At 46.2% G+C, this 11613-nt stretch overlaps 1 protein-coding gene across 1 annotated transcript in view; it reads right to left on the bottom strand.

Moving 5' to 3' along the window:
* Positions 1 to 5356: 5356 nt before the first annotated feature.
* Positions 5357 to 11613, bottom strand: part of FNTB (farnesyltransferase, CAAX box, subunit beta) — a 64919-nt gene continuing 58662 nt past the window's right edge. Inside the window, exons 11-12 of the mRNA XM_010962268.3 lie at positions 10938 to 11052; positions 5357 to 6863 (exon numbers count right to left, since the gene is read on the bottom strand). Coding sequence (XP_010960570.1) covers positions 6732 to 6863; positions 10938 to 11052 — 247 coding nt within the window. The 3' untranslated portion in view covers positions 5357 to 6731. The remainder of the gene's footprint in view (positions 6864 to 10937; positions 11053 to 11613) is intronic.

An 11613-nucleotide genomic window follows, 5' to 3' on the forward strand; every position in this document is an offset into this window, starting at 1 on the left:
AAGTGCCCATTATCCTGTGTCAACAACTACCAGCAGGCAGGGCTTCTTTTCTTCCTTTTTGAGCGTCCCTCTCTGGAGGAGTAACACACAGTACTTCTTGAAAGAAAAGGGATGAAAAAAAGCATTATTATTATTAAAGTAAGAAAGTGTGTGTATGGCAAAGGGACACAGGAGCTAACTGGAAGAGCTCCTAATGGCCAAAGCTGGAACAGTTTGAGCAATAAAATAATATAGTACTGGGACATTGATATATAACCCAAAGCATAAATATTCATGAGTGCATACTGATATAAATAAGTGATTGAATAAATAAATAAATGGAGAATAGACAAACCTGCCAAATGAAAGAATTCTGAATAATTTATGTGGAGCGTAACTCCTCATTCCTTAGGTGTGGGCTGCGCACGTGGACGTCCTTCTAAAGGGAACAGTGTGGAAAGGGGAAGAAAGAGGAACCTTGTGGTGAAACCTGACAAACACTAGCTCAGCCGGTGGCCAAGGTTAACAGCACCAGTGATAAGTCATGTGGGTAGCATGTACCATTGACAGGATGTGACCAGAGGACACTTGACCTCTGTGGTCTTCCTCATAAAAACCCAGAGTCCCAGTCTACTCATGAGAAACAAATTCACACAAATCCCAGTCAATGGACAGTCTACGAAATACGTGACCAGTCCTCCTCAGAACTGTCAAGGGCACCCAAAAGGAAAGTCAGAGAAACTGTCACACGCAAGAGCATCCTGAGGAGACAGGACCACTAAATGTAGTGAGGTGTCTTGGATGGGATCCTGGGACAGAGAAAGCACGTTAGGGGAAAACTAAAGAACCTGAATAAATTATGGACTTTAGTTAATAATAACATACCAATGTTGGTTCATTAGTTGTGACAGATGGACCACATTGACATAAGATGTTAACAAGAGGGGAAACTAAGGGGTATAAGGGAACTCTGTGAAAGTTTATTTTAAAGAATGCATTGTCGTAATTTTTCAACAGCTGTATTTCTGCGGGGGGCAGACTAACTTCACTGAGCTGGGCTGGCGATGAGCACTCTGTCCTGCCTGCCTGATTTTGTTCTTGGATGTGCCCAAGAAGTAGGAGGGGGGACCATCAGCTTCCTGGCCCCAACCTCTGAACTTCCTATACCAGCTGGTGAAAAGCAGAGGCAAGGAGTTTATTGTGGAGAAGTGAAAGAGGATGTCCAGGAACCAGTTAGGCGTGCCGGGCTGGGCTGGAGAAGGCTGGCTGCCACTGGGGCTGTGGTCAGGTCCTGGGAAGACTGACTCACCGTGGCCTTGCCTGTGAGTCATGCAGCATAACACCCTGCACTGGGGTGGCACGCATTTGGTGCAGGGAGCGTTGCTCTACACCAGGGACCTGGCAGAAAATGGGGGATGGGTTAAAAGGGTGAAGCGAGCCTGCCCCTGCTCTTTGCTGGCACTATTCTTGTCCTGGTGAAAGATGGGGGCGGGCATTCGGGGCCTCAGTCATCCACCCCTGGAGGGAACCCATGCATGCTCAGCTACTGCTCCCCATCCCCTGAGACCACCCACTTCAGAAACCTGGGGTGGTAGAAGCACATGGGCTTTGAAAGCAGCAGATCTGGGTTCACATTCAGACTCCAATACTTGATAGCCGGGAAGCCTCAGGTGATTCAGTCACGCTCTCTGACCTGTTTCTCCAGTTGTAAAGTGCAGATAACACACCTGCCTCACCCATCTCATGAGGTTGAGTCAAGGATCAAATGAGAGGCTGTTGACCAATAGGCTCCATCTTCGGGGTTATTGTTTGGTTGGAGGTGGCAAGGATGGTCAGCGCTCTTCAGGCAGCAGGTGAGGACTTCATGGCCCTGGGGCTAATCTGGGATAGGGTTTTGTATGTATTAGGATGCTTTTGGTCATAAGCAATAGTAAATCCAACTCAAATTGGCTTGCATAGCTGAAAAGTCCAGAGACAGACCCAGACTGTAGGAGCGTGTAACAGGGTTCTGACCATGTTTCTCAGTAAGTCTCTCAGGGAGTCCGTGTGGACTGACTTCTAAGGCTGGCTTCCATCTAGGTAGGAAAATGGTTGTTGGCGTCCCAGGCCACACATTCCACCATCTCCTAATAGGAGAGAGCTGCTTTTCCTCTATCATCAAATGTCCAGGGCTTCCCTCTCTTTGGTCTATTTTAGGCCACATCCTTGGCTCTGAATCAATCACTGAGGCCAGGACAAGCCATGCTGATTGGTTTAGGCCTGGGTTATTACTAAACCCAGACGAATTACTGAAGCAGAGAGGGATGGATTAAAATGATTGGCTTAGGCTAATCAGGGCCTGGCCTGGAGGCCAGAAGAAGGACAAACCCACCCCAGCCTTTGGCTGCCATAGTTGGAGAGGGGTGGAATGGATGCCAACAATGTCCACCACAGGTTTCTAGAATCCACCATGGTAGAGGACATGGTGATTTGCCTCTCTAGCATCCATTTCCCCCTTTTAGCTACAACCCTAATTTGCATTGGGGCTTTTTTCCTTCCCCATTCTTAGATTCTGTGTTTCTGATGAAGTGCCACTTCCCACTCACTGGAGAAGCATGTTATCAGTCTGTGCACTGTAATCTCCTGGCCATGGGATTGCTTCTCAGAAAGGCACTTAGCTTGATCAAAGCCAATGAAATGCAATGATACTGGGAAAGAAGGCTGGGACAACGCCAGCTGCTTTTGTCTGCTGAACTTGACCCTAAGAGGATATAAGGTCTGGAACTATTGATGCTGGCATTTTAGAACCACATGGAGAGAGCCTGAGGGTGGCGCCAAAAGAGAGATGGAGAAAAACCCACTGAAGCCACACACAAAGCTAATTCCTGGACATGTTAGTTTGTGAGCCCCATGTTTCCTCTTTGCTTTAAACCAATTTGGGGCAGGTTTTCTGTCAGTTCCAACAGTGTCAAATCATACAATTCTCCTTCCTGTTCAAGGGCAATGAATGCCCTGGGCAGTGCATGTGGGTAGTTAGAATGTTTGGGCCAAATTTTACCAAGTACATTTTGTCTTTTGACACTAATATTATGTACATGGGAAGCATCCCAGCCGTGAAAGATGTGGGAAAATGCTGAAATGCTGAATGAACACGGACAGGACTTAGTCTAGATCAGGGGTAGGCCCAAATCGGGCCCACAAACTGTTTCCATAGAGTTTTACTGGAATATGGCCATACTTTGTGGCTGTTGTACTACAACGGTAGAGCAGAGTTGAGTAGTTGCTTACGAAGTCTAAAATATTTAGTATTTGGCCCTTTCCAGAGAAAGTTTGCTGCCCTCTGGTGTAAATGATGGAAGAATAAAGTATTAGCAAAATTCTTCCCCCAAAATGAATACCTGCGTCCCCACATGGAAGCAACATCCTAGACCTCTGTAGCCCATTAATTATCAAGCCCTATTATTAGCATTAAGAAAGCAAACTTCCATTGAATTGAACTTGTCCCAGATAGTGAATGAGAGACATTCTGTCTTTGTTCAACTTTGGTCCTGCAGTGCCTGTATCTTAGCTTTGGTCACAGAGTGTCACAGAAGCCTGCAGGCCTAAGAACATTCATTTCCCACCCTGGCCACGACCCTCCCTCTGGTTGGAATGCTGAAGCTACTGGCAAATTCCTGCAGATAGCCCAGTGACCCACTTCCATAAGGAGCTAGGATCAATGTAAACGCAGTGAGAAAAAGAGACAGTTCTTCAGTTCTTATACTGGAATGTCAGCATCGTTATCTGTACATCTGACTTCTGAAGCTGATGGATTCCACTTCAAACAATATGGTACACTCAGGGCAACCAGGAAGCCCCATTTTTAATTCCTGGCTATCAAGCTCCTGCCAGAAGCACAGCACCACTCATACTGGGGAAATAGCTAGGGTCACATAAGCAACCACCCTGCCAGTGGTTTCTAAACTCCATCTCTCCGTGAAGTTAAATCACCAGGAGGCGACATACTAAGATCTAAGGCTAGCCTTCAAAGAAAGGCCATCAGGGAACTGTTTTTTAGTATTATGGCCTCCGCTTTTATGTGATGTCTTCATGAGAAGCGGACTTCATTGAGGATACTACTGCGTTGTCCACAGTACAGTGGCCAGAATCTAACTCGCAGCTTAGGTCAGAAATTATACCATGGAGGGCAGTTTAGGAATATTGTTGACTGGTATTGTCCTCAGGCAGGTTTGCATTGGCTTACCCACAAGGCCCCCACTTCTGCTCACGGTAGGGTCTGGCAGGCTTCCTGATTATGCAGCATTCAAGGTGGGTCTGAGATAGGTCCAAAGGGGATATTGGGGGGCCCTCTTCATATAGCAGTCTGTACTCAGTTTTTATTTCTTTATTGAGTGGGGGAAATATTTATTTGGGGTAGTAACCCATCTTGAATGCTATGTATCTTCTACAGGATAAATCTGAGAATTTACCAATAGGACCCACTTTGAATGCTGTTTAAGTTGGGAAACCCTCCAGACCCAAATGGGAGCAGAGAGAGTCATGGATACACCATTGTGCCCTGAGGTAAGAGTACCAGTAGACGACCCTCTCTACCTCGCCAGTTTTCCTACCCTTTGGGGCCCAGCTCAAATCCGCCCTTGGTATAAAGCCGGTTTAGACTGAAGCAATCCCTTCGTCTCTTACCCACACCAATTATTACCAAAATTAATCTCGTAATACCGTGAGGCTACTGGTGTTGGAGGGTTTGGCCTTTTGTTGTGGTGATGAGAAGTGTGCACTTCAGTCTGTTGATGTGCAGCCAGAACCTTTGTTAGCAGGGCCAAAGCAGCACAGGGGCAGGAATTATAATCCAGGGTGTGGATTTGGCTTACACTGCACCTCTAAGGGCTTGGCACCCTGTCCTCTCCCACCGAGGAGGGGCAGGCCACAGAGCCTCTGCCTTTTCGGCTTCTCCTTGGGAGAGGGTTTCTCACCGGACGAGGAACGCCAGGATTCCCAACTGTCCCTGCGCCAGCCCCCCTGCCTCTGGCCAGGACGTCACCCACCCACCCACGGCTGAGTGCCTGCCTGAGGGCTCGGGAGGACAGTCCCTGCTCATAGCCAGGTCGGTGAGACAGACACCCAGACGGACTGTGAAACTGTGTGGAGTGTTGGGACAAACAACTGCTCTAGGGAGCCTGGGACACGCAGCTTTTCCCCTCGTCAGGCTGCCGTCACCCCCACTGGAGAAGGTGTGAGAGAGGAACCCAGCTCAGACAGACCTCTTTGTAACCACTGGCAGCACGTCTGGAATCACACCCAGCAGGAGGCTGGTGGTCCTTGAGCAACTGCACAGTTCCTGGCAGTGGGCATTCTGAAGGAACTTTCTCGGTACCAGTCACAAACGAGAGACATCATAGAAAATGTTATTATTTTATTATTTCAAGGAGGTAATACATAGCCCAATACACCAAAGCACTAGGGAATCAGAGGCAGCAAATGGCCAGAGTTTTTGAGAAGAGCCTCCTGCTGCATCTCCAGGCCCCCGTCTGCCCACAGCCCACAGCTGCTTACAAGAAGGCCAGGCCGGCGACGTGGAGCTTGCTGTGACTGCAGCAGAGGACAGGGACCCAGCTCAACAGCCCACTGGCTGAGAAAGGGTTCTGAGTGGGCCGCAGAGGCCCCGCCAGGCTGAACCCACGGGCAGCACTTGGCCCTGCCCCGGCCAGGCTTACGCAGCCACAGCCTCAGCAGCAGCTCGCTCATCCAGCTCTTGACTTTGTTCTGTGAGCCTGGAGAGGGCAGGATGTGAATGGATCCTGAGTCAGAAATGAAGGTGAGAGACTTAGTAGTATTAATACTCTGGGTGAGAGACGACAGCACTGTCTTTGAGGAGGGCGGGCTGGGAGTCAGCTGGAGGAAAGATGGTAACACACAGAATGGCCGCGGGCTGAAGGCGCTGCCTTGAGGTCATCAGAGGGGTTTTTAGGGCACATGATGGGGTGGGCTGAGGGGTGGGCACTGGGGCTGCTTCCTCTGGCACAGAGTTGAACTAGAGGTTCGTTTTCCACTCATAATTGGTTTCCCAGGTCTACGTCACCACACCTGGGGCTGAAGCAGATCCTGCCTGTGCACCAGGCCGGCCTCGGAGCTGTGCAGTCTGCGCCCAGAGTGGGGGGAAAGAGATGTAAACTCCCGAGGCCGGTCTCCCCGGCTCAGCTCCCTTCCTGTGCAGGCGACCAGGGCAGGAGGTGAGCGCCCGGGCGCCTCTGAATGAAGTCCCACCATGGCTTTTTTTCTGCAGAATTCATTTTAGAGGGACCCAAGGCCCCAGCCTCACCATGAAGCAGATCTATTTCCACCCACTGAAGGCCACCTTCCTGGCGACGTAGTGGTGGTGCAGGTGGGGATCGCAGTGGCCGCTCTGGATGCTGTACACGTGGACGTCATTCGGTCCATCATGCCAGGCGAACTGGAGAGCTGCGGGGAGGGGCTGCTGCTCCCAGTGCCCACCGTCCCAGCCAGCCCTGACCAGGCCAGAGCCAGGTTTAGATGCAGCACAGCTGATAGATTTTTGGTTTGACAGGAGTGGAGAGGATTTTTTTTTAAACCACACCACTGTGTTCTCTAAACCAAGAGCCATCAGTTTTGTTTTGTTTGACAAGAAAGGACAAAGAACCAAGTTCCACAGTGGCCAAGGCTTGTGCACCCAGAATGCAGTATGTATTGAAACGTATAAACCTTGGTCAGACCGGGGAGGTGAGTAAACACAGAGCCACGGGACCCCAGGTCCTCTAGTCAGTGGCAGGCTCTGCTGTTCCCTTGTCCTCGTGCTCCTCGAAGCCTGGGACTGGCTTCTGCAGAAAGTGCATGGTGGCCTGGATCACCTTCTCTGGTCCAATATTGTACACAGGGTGAGTGGGCTGCTGCAAAGAAGAGAACAGATGCCAGTTAATCACCCGGTGGTCCTTGGAGATGTGCACACCCTTTGCCCATGGAATGCACTTATAAGAATATAGCATAAGGAGTCATCAGAGATGCACGTGGAGATTTCTCTCACAAGGCCCTAATGTTCAACTAGCAGGGTATTGGTAAAAAACATGTTATGATTGGGACACAAAGGAATATTATAGAGCCATTAGAAACCATGCTTTCAAATATTTAATGATATGGGCAAATACTTATAACATAGTAAGTGAGGAAAACATGATGTGCGATATTGTCCAAAACTTCCTTTTTAAAGTGTTGGTAGATAGGACATATACGAACAGGCAAGATCTGGACATGTGCCAAAATAGGAACAGTGACTATTTTTCTTATTTATACTTTTATATACCAGTTATTAAAACAATGAACATGTATTTCAAGAAAAAGGACCACAACCCTTATTACACTTAAGTAAAGGTGTCAGGCCATATATAAAGTATTTTATATTATCCCACTATACCACAGAAACCCAAAAGAAACTTTGGTCTGAGACAGGGCACAATCCCAGGCCAGTATTCAGGATTCTTTTACTAGGAGAGAATGAAGAAAGAGAATGTAAGAGAGACTTAAAATTTTTTAAGAAAATACTATGAGAACTTCATGCCAAAACATATAAAAATTCAGACAAACAATAGTTTTATAGAACAATATGAATTTTCAAAATTGACTCAAGAAGAAATTCTTTAAAATCTATGTGAATAAGTTAATAAATAACAATTATTTATTCTCTGCTACCACCATCCCCCCTCCCCCCACCAAAAATACCAGGCCCACATGGTTTCTCAAGCAAGTGTTAGCTTGCAAGAAACAGATATTCTCTGACTTATACAAACTTTTTCAAGGACTAAAAAAAGTTTTTGACTTTATTTTTAAAAAGTAGAGGAGGAAGATAGATACACATCTAATTTTATGAGGCTGTAGTTTCCTGAAACAGAAGCTGGAAAAGAACAATACAATAAAACAAAAATTTAGATCAATCTTTCTCATAAACACACATGCAAAATATCCTAAATAAAAATACTAGCCAGAAATACTAGCAAAGTGGATCTGGGAGTATGTAAATCAGCACACTCACACTCTGTTATGACCAAGAAGGGCTTATCCTGGGAATGTAAGGTTAATGTCAGAATATATATTAACAAAACAGATTAAAAGAGAAAAATCAGATGTGGAAAAAAGCATTCAATAAAATTTAACACTAGATTATGGTTAAAACAAATAAAAAACAACCCAGCAGACCAGGAACAGAAGGGAACATCCTTAACCTGATGAGAAATATTTATCAACACCTCACAGTAAGCATCCTGCTTAATAAGGGAATTATAGAAGACTTTCTATTACAATCAGAAGCATGACAGGAATGCTTTCTATTACACCTCCACTCAACACTCAACAGGGGTTTTGCCATCATTACAAGGCAAGAAAAAGAAAATTCTTAAGAATCAGGAAGGAAAAGGCAAAACTGTCCTTATTTGAAGATTACATTACATTATAAATAAAAAAATCAGACAGGTTCTATAGACAAACTATTACAACTATTAAGAGAATTCAGCAAGGGTCCTGCAAGCAAGATTGAAATATAATTATCAATAGCATTTCTACACATTAGTAACAACCAATTACAAAATAAAATGGAAAAAATAGCAGTCACAATCGACACAAAAACTATAAATTTCTTAGACATAAATCTAACAAAAAATGTGCTAGTCCTTTATGGAGAAAATGGTAAAAGACCATTAAAAGACATGTAAAAAAAAAATCTGAAAAATTATGTTCATAAATGGGAAGCTTTAATATGGAAAAGAGGTCAGTTCTCTACCATGAATCTTACATTCAATGCAATTCTAATAAAAATTCCGTTAGTTTTTTGTGGGACTTGATAAGCAGATCCTAAAATGCATAGGAAATCCTAAAATGCAAAAGGCGAAGATTAGCCAAGGCAATTCTAAAGAACGAGGTGGGTGGGATTTGCCTACCTGCATTTAAGGTTTGTTTAAGACGGTGAAGGTAACAAACAGACCAAAGGCACAGAACAGAGTGTCCTTCAGAAACAGTTACCTCATACACAGAAACCTGAGTATGTGACACACATGTGGTACACATCAGTAGGAAAGGCTGTAAACTTCAAAAAATGGTGCTGGTCAATTGGTTGTTCATACGGGAAAAAGTTAAAATCATATCCAACCCTCACCTCAGACAGAAATCAATTCCAAGAGAATTAATAAACTAGATGGGAAAAGCAAAACTTTAAACTGTTTAGAAGAAAGTACATTTATGACCTCAGGGTAGGAAAAGATTTCTTAAATACCCCCTCCCCCTCCCCCCCCCAAAAACCCTTAAAAAGGCAAATAAAACTGTTTATACTTTATAGTTAATCAATCTATGCAACAAAAAATGCCAAAAACAAAGTGAAAAGACAAGTCACAAACTGGAAGAGATTCACCACACACACCACTGACAAAGGATTAGTATCAAGAACACACAAAGAACTCCTACAAATGTATAAGAAAACAGCAAACAACTGATATTACAAATCAATAAGAAAATGAGCAAAGGATAGGAGCTGGCTAGCAATTCACAAAAGACAACACAAATGGCCAACAGATGTTTGAGAAGATGCTCAGCCTCACTAGTAATCAGGGAAATGCTAAACAAAACAGATACCACTTCACATCTGTCAAGCTGACAGAAAAGAAAAGTCTGACTTATAGAGTGGCTCATCTTGGTCCCGTGTGAGCATAAAATAACCCAAGCGGTCCAGGGCCATCTAGTGCAGATGAAAACGTGTCTCCCCTAAAAACCAACACAAGAATGTTCACTGAACACTTTGTGTATTAGCAAAAACTGAAACCATCTCAATGTTAATCAACAGGAGACTAGAAAATTAAATCAGGGTACACTTAACAAGGGAATGCCATACAGAAGTTAATGAATAAACTAGAGCAACACATATGAAAATGATACACCTCAAAAGTGTAATGGTCACTGAGAAAAGTGATGCTGGGTAAGTGGTGCAGCGGATACTGTTATAAAACATTTGGGAACATACAAAACCACTCTCTATATTGTTTGTGGATGCATATCTATGTAGAAATAGCACAAAAACATCTGCAGGCATGATAAATGTCAAATTTAGGATGGGGTTACTCTGGGGAAGGAGGGAGGGAAAAGAATGGAAGAAGGTCACATAGGAAGCAAATATGGAAAATTAAGACCTGAAAAAGCTGAATGATTGTTACTTTGATTTTCTTGATTATGAGTGAGGCTGAGCATCTTTTCATCCACCTGCTCAGCCACTTGTGTTTCTTCTGTTGGAATATTTTGTGACAACCTGCACGGGACCGTACTCTGATGGGCGCGGACAGTTAGCTGGAGTCATGTCAGGCTTATGACCAGGCTCAGGAGCGTTTCCTGCAGCCAGGCTGGTCTGGGGCTGGATGCCATGGTGACAACATGCCTGCCCGGGGCTGACAGTTTTTGAGGGGCTTCATTCAAAACCCAGTTAAAATGCATGCAGGACAAATTGTGCTGAGGGCTATGATGAGCACAAACAAGGCTCTGGCAGAGCGTTTCAGGGCATCTCATTTTCAGAAGGTGCTCTTGAGAGGGCTTCTCTGGAGGGACGGACACAGGCTGAGAGCTCCAGGAGAAGACGGTCGGCCGTGCAGGGAGTGCTGTGTGGCCACAGATGCAGAAACTCGCTGCCTCTGAGTCTGCTTCCTCGGAGAGGGAACTAACGACAGTGGGCTAAATCCCAGACTCTGGGATAAGGACATAAACCCTGTCACGGGTTGGACGCCAGCCTGGAACCCTGAGTTTGCCAGCATATCCTCACGAGTGGGGAAGGGCTGCAGACGGAAGGAGGGAGGGTGGGAGCCACAGCTCGCCAGCCTGTCCACACAGGCCACACGCGGAGCCAGTTCTGCAGAGCAAGAGCGGCTGCTCTGCTCCCTTGCCAGCCCCGTCCCCGGGGCCTGCACAGAAGCGGTGTTAAGCCCCCATCCCGGTCTTACCAGGGCGTTTTCCGGCACACCCAGGACCACATCGTGCAACATGGCTCCGCTGCCGAAGTGCTGGGCTATGGACAGGCCGCTCAGGCAGTAGCAGGTGTGGTAGAAGTCCCGCGACCTGCAGGGACAGGGCAGCTCTGAGCAGGTGCTCCTCTGCTCCCCTCCCCACTACCCCCTAACAGCCTCCAACAACCACACAGACGCAGAGGCCCTGAAGCGCTCACACGTCCCACCCCACCCTCTACAAGCCTCGAAGCCTGAAGCCCGGCTTCCCCCAGCAGCATTTCTCAAAGCCCCATCATCCTTCCGCCCTGCCTGACGGCAGGAACTGTCATTTTAGAGTCCCTTCAGCTGTCTTCCAGAAATGGGCTCTCCAGGGTATGACTGGTTCTAAACTAATGTATTTAAAAAAAAAAAAAAAAAAAAAAACCTCACACACTAAAATGTCTAGAAATGGACCCAATTCTTCCTTGGTAAGTTGTCTGGGGACTGGCCTTCAGCTGAACCTTCCCCGGATGCTAACAGCAGCAGGGTGTGTATGTGTGTGGTGGGGAGTGGGCAGTGAGCAGCAAAGGGAACAGTACTTGACTGGTTTCCCTTTTTCTTTTATCAGGGCACCTAAAGGTCTACTCTGTAATAGTTGTCATGATTATAATCTCTGTTTATGGCACTCAGAACA

The sequence above is a fragment of the Camelus bactrianus genome, chromosome 6 (assembly GCF_048773025.1).
Source record: "Camelus bactrianus isolate YW-2024 breed Bactrian camel chromosome 6, ASM4877302v1, whole genome shotgun sequence".
NCBI classification, from domain to species: Eukaryota; Metazoa; Chordata; class Mammalia; order Artiodactyla; family Camelidae; genus Camelus; species Camelus bactrianus.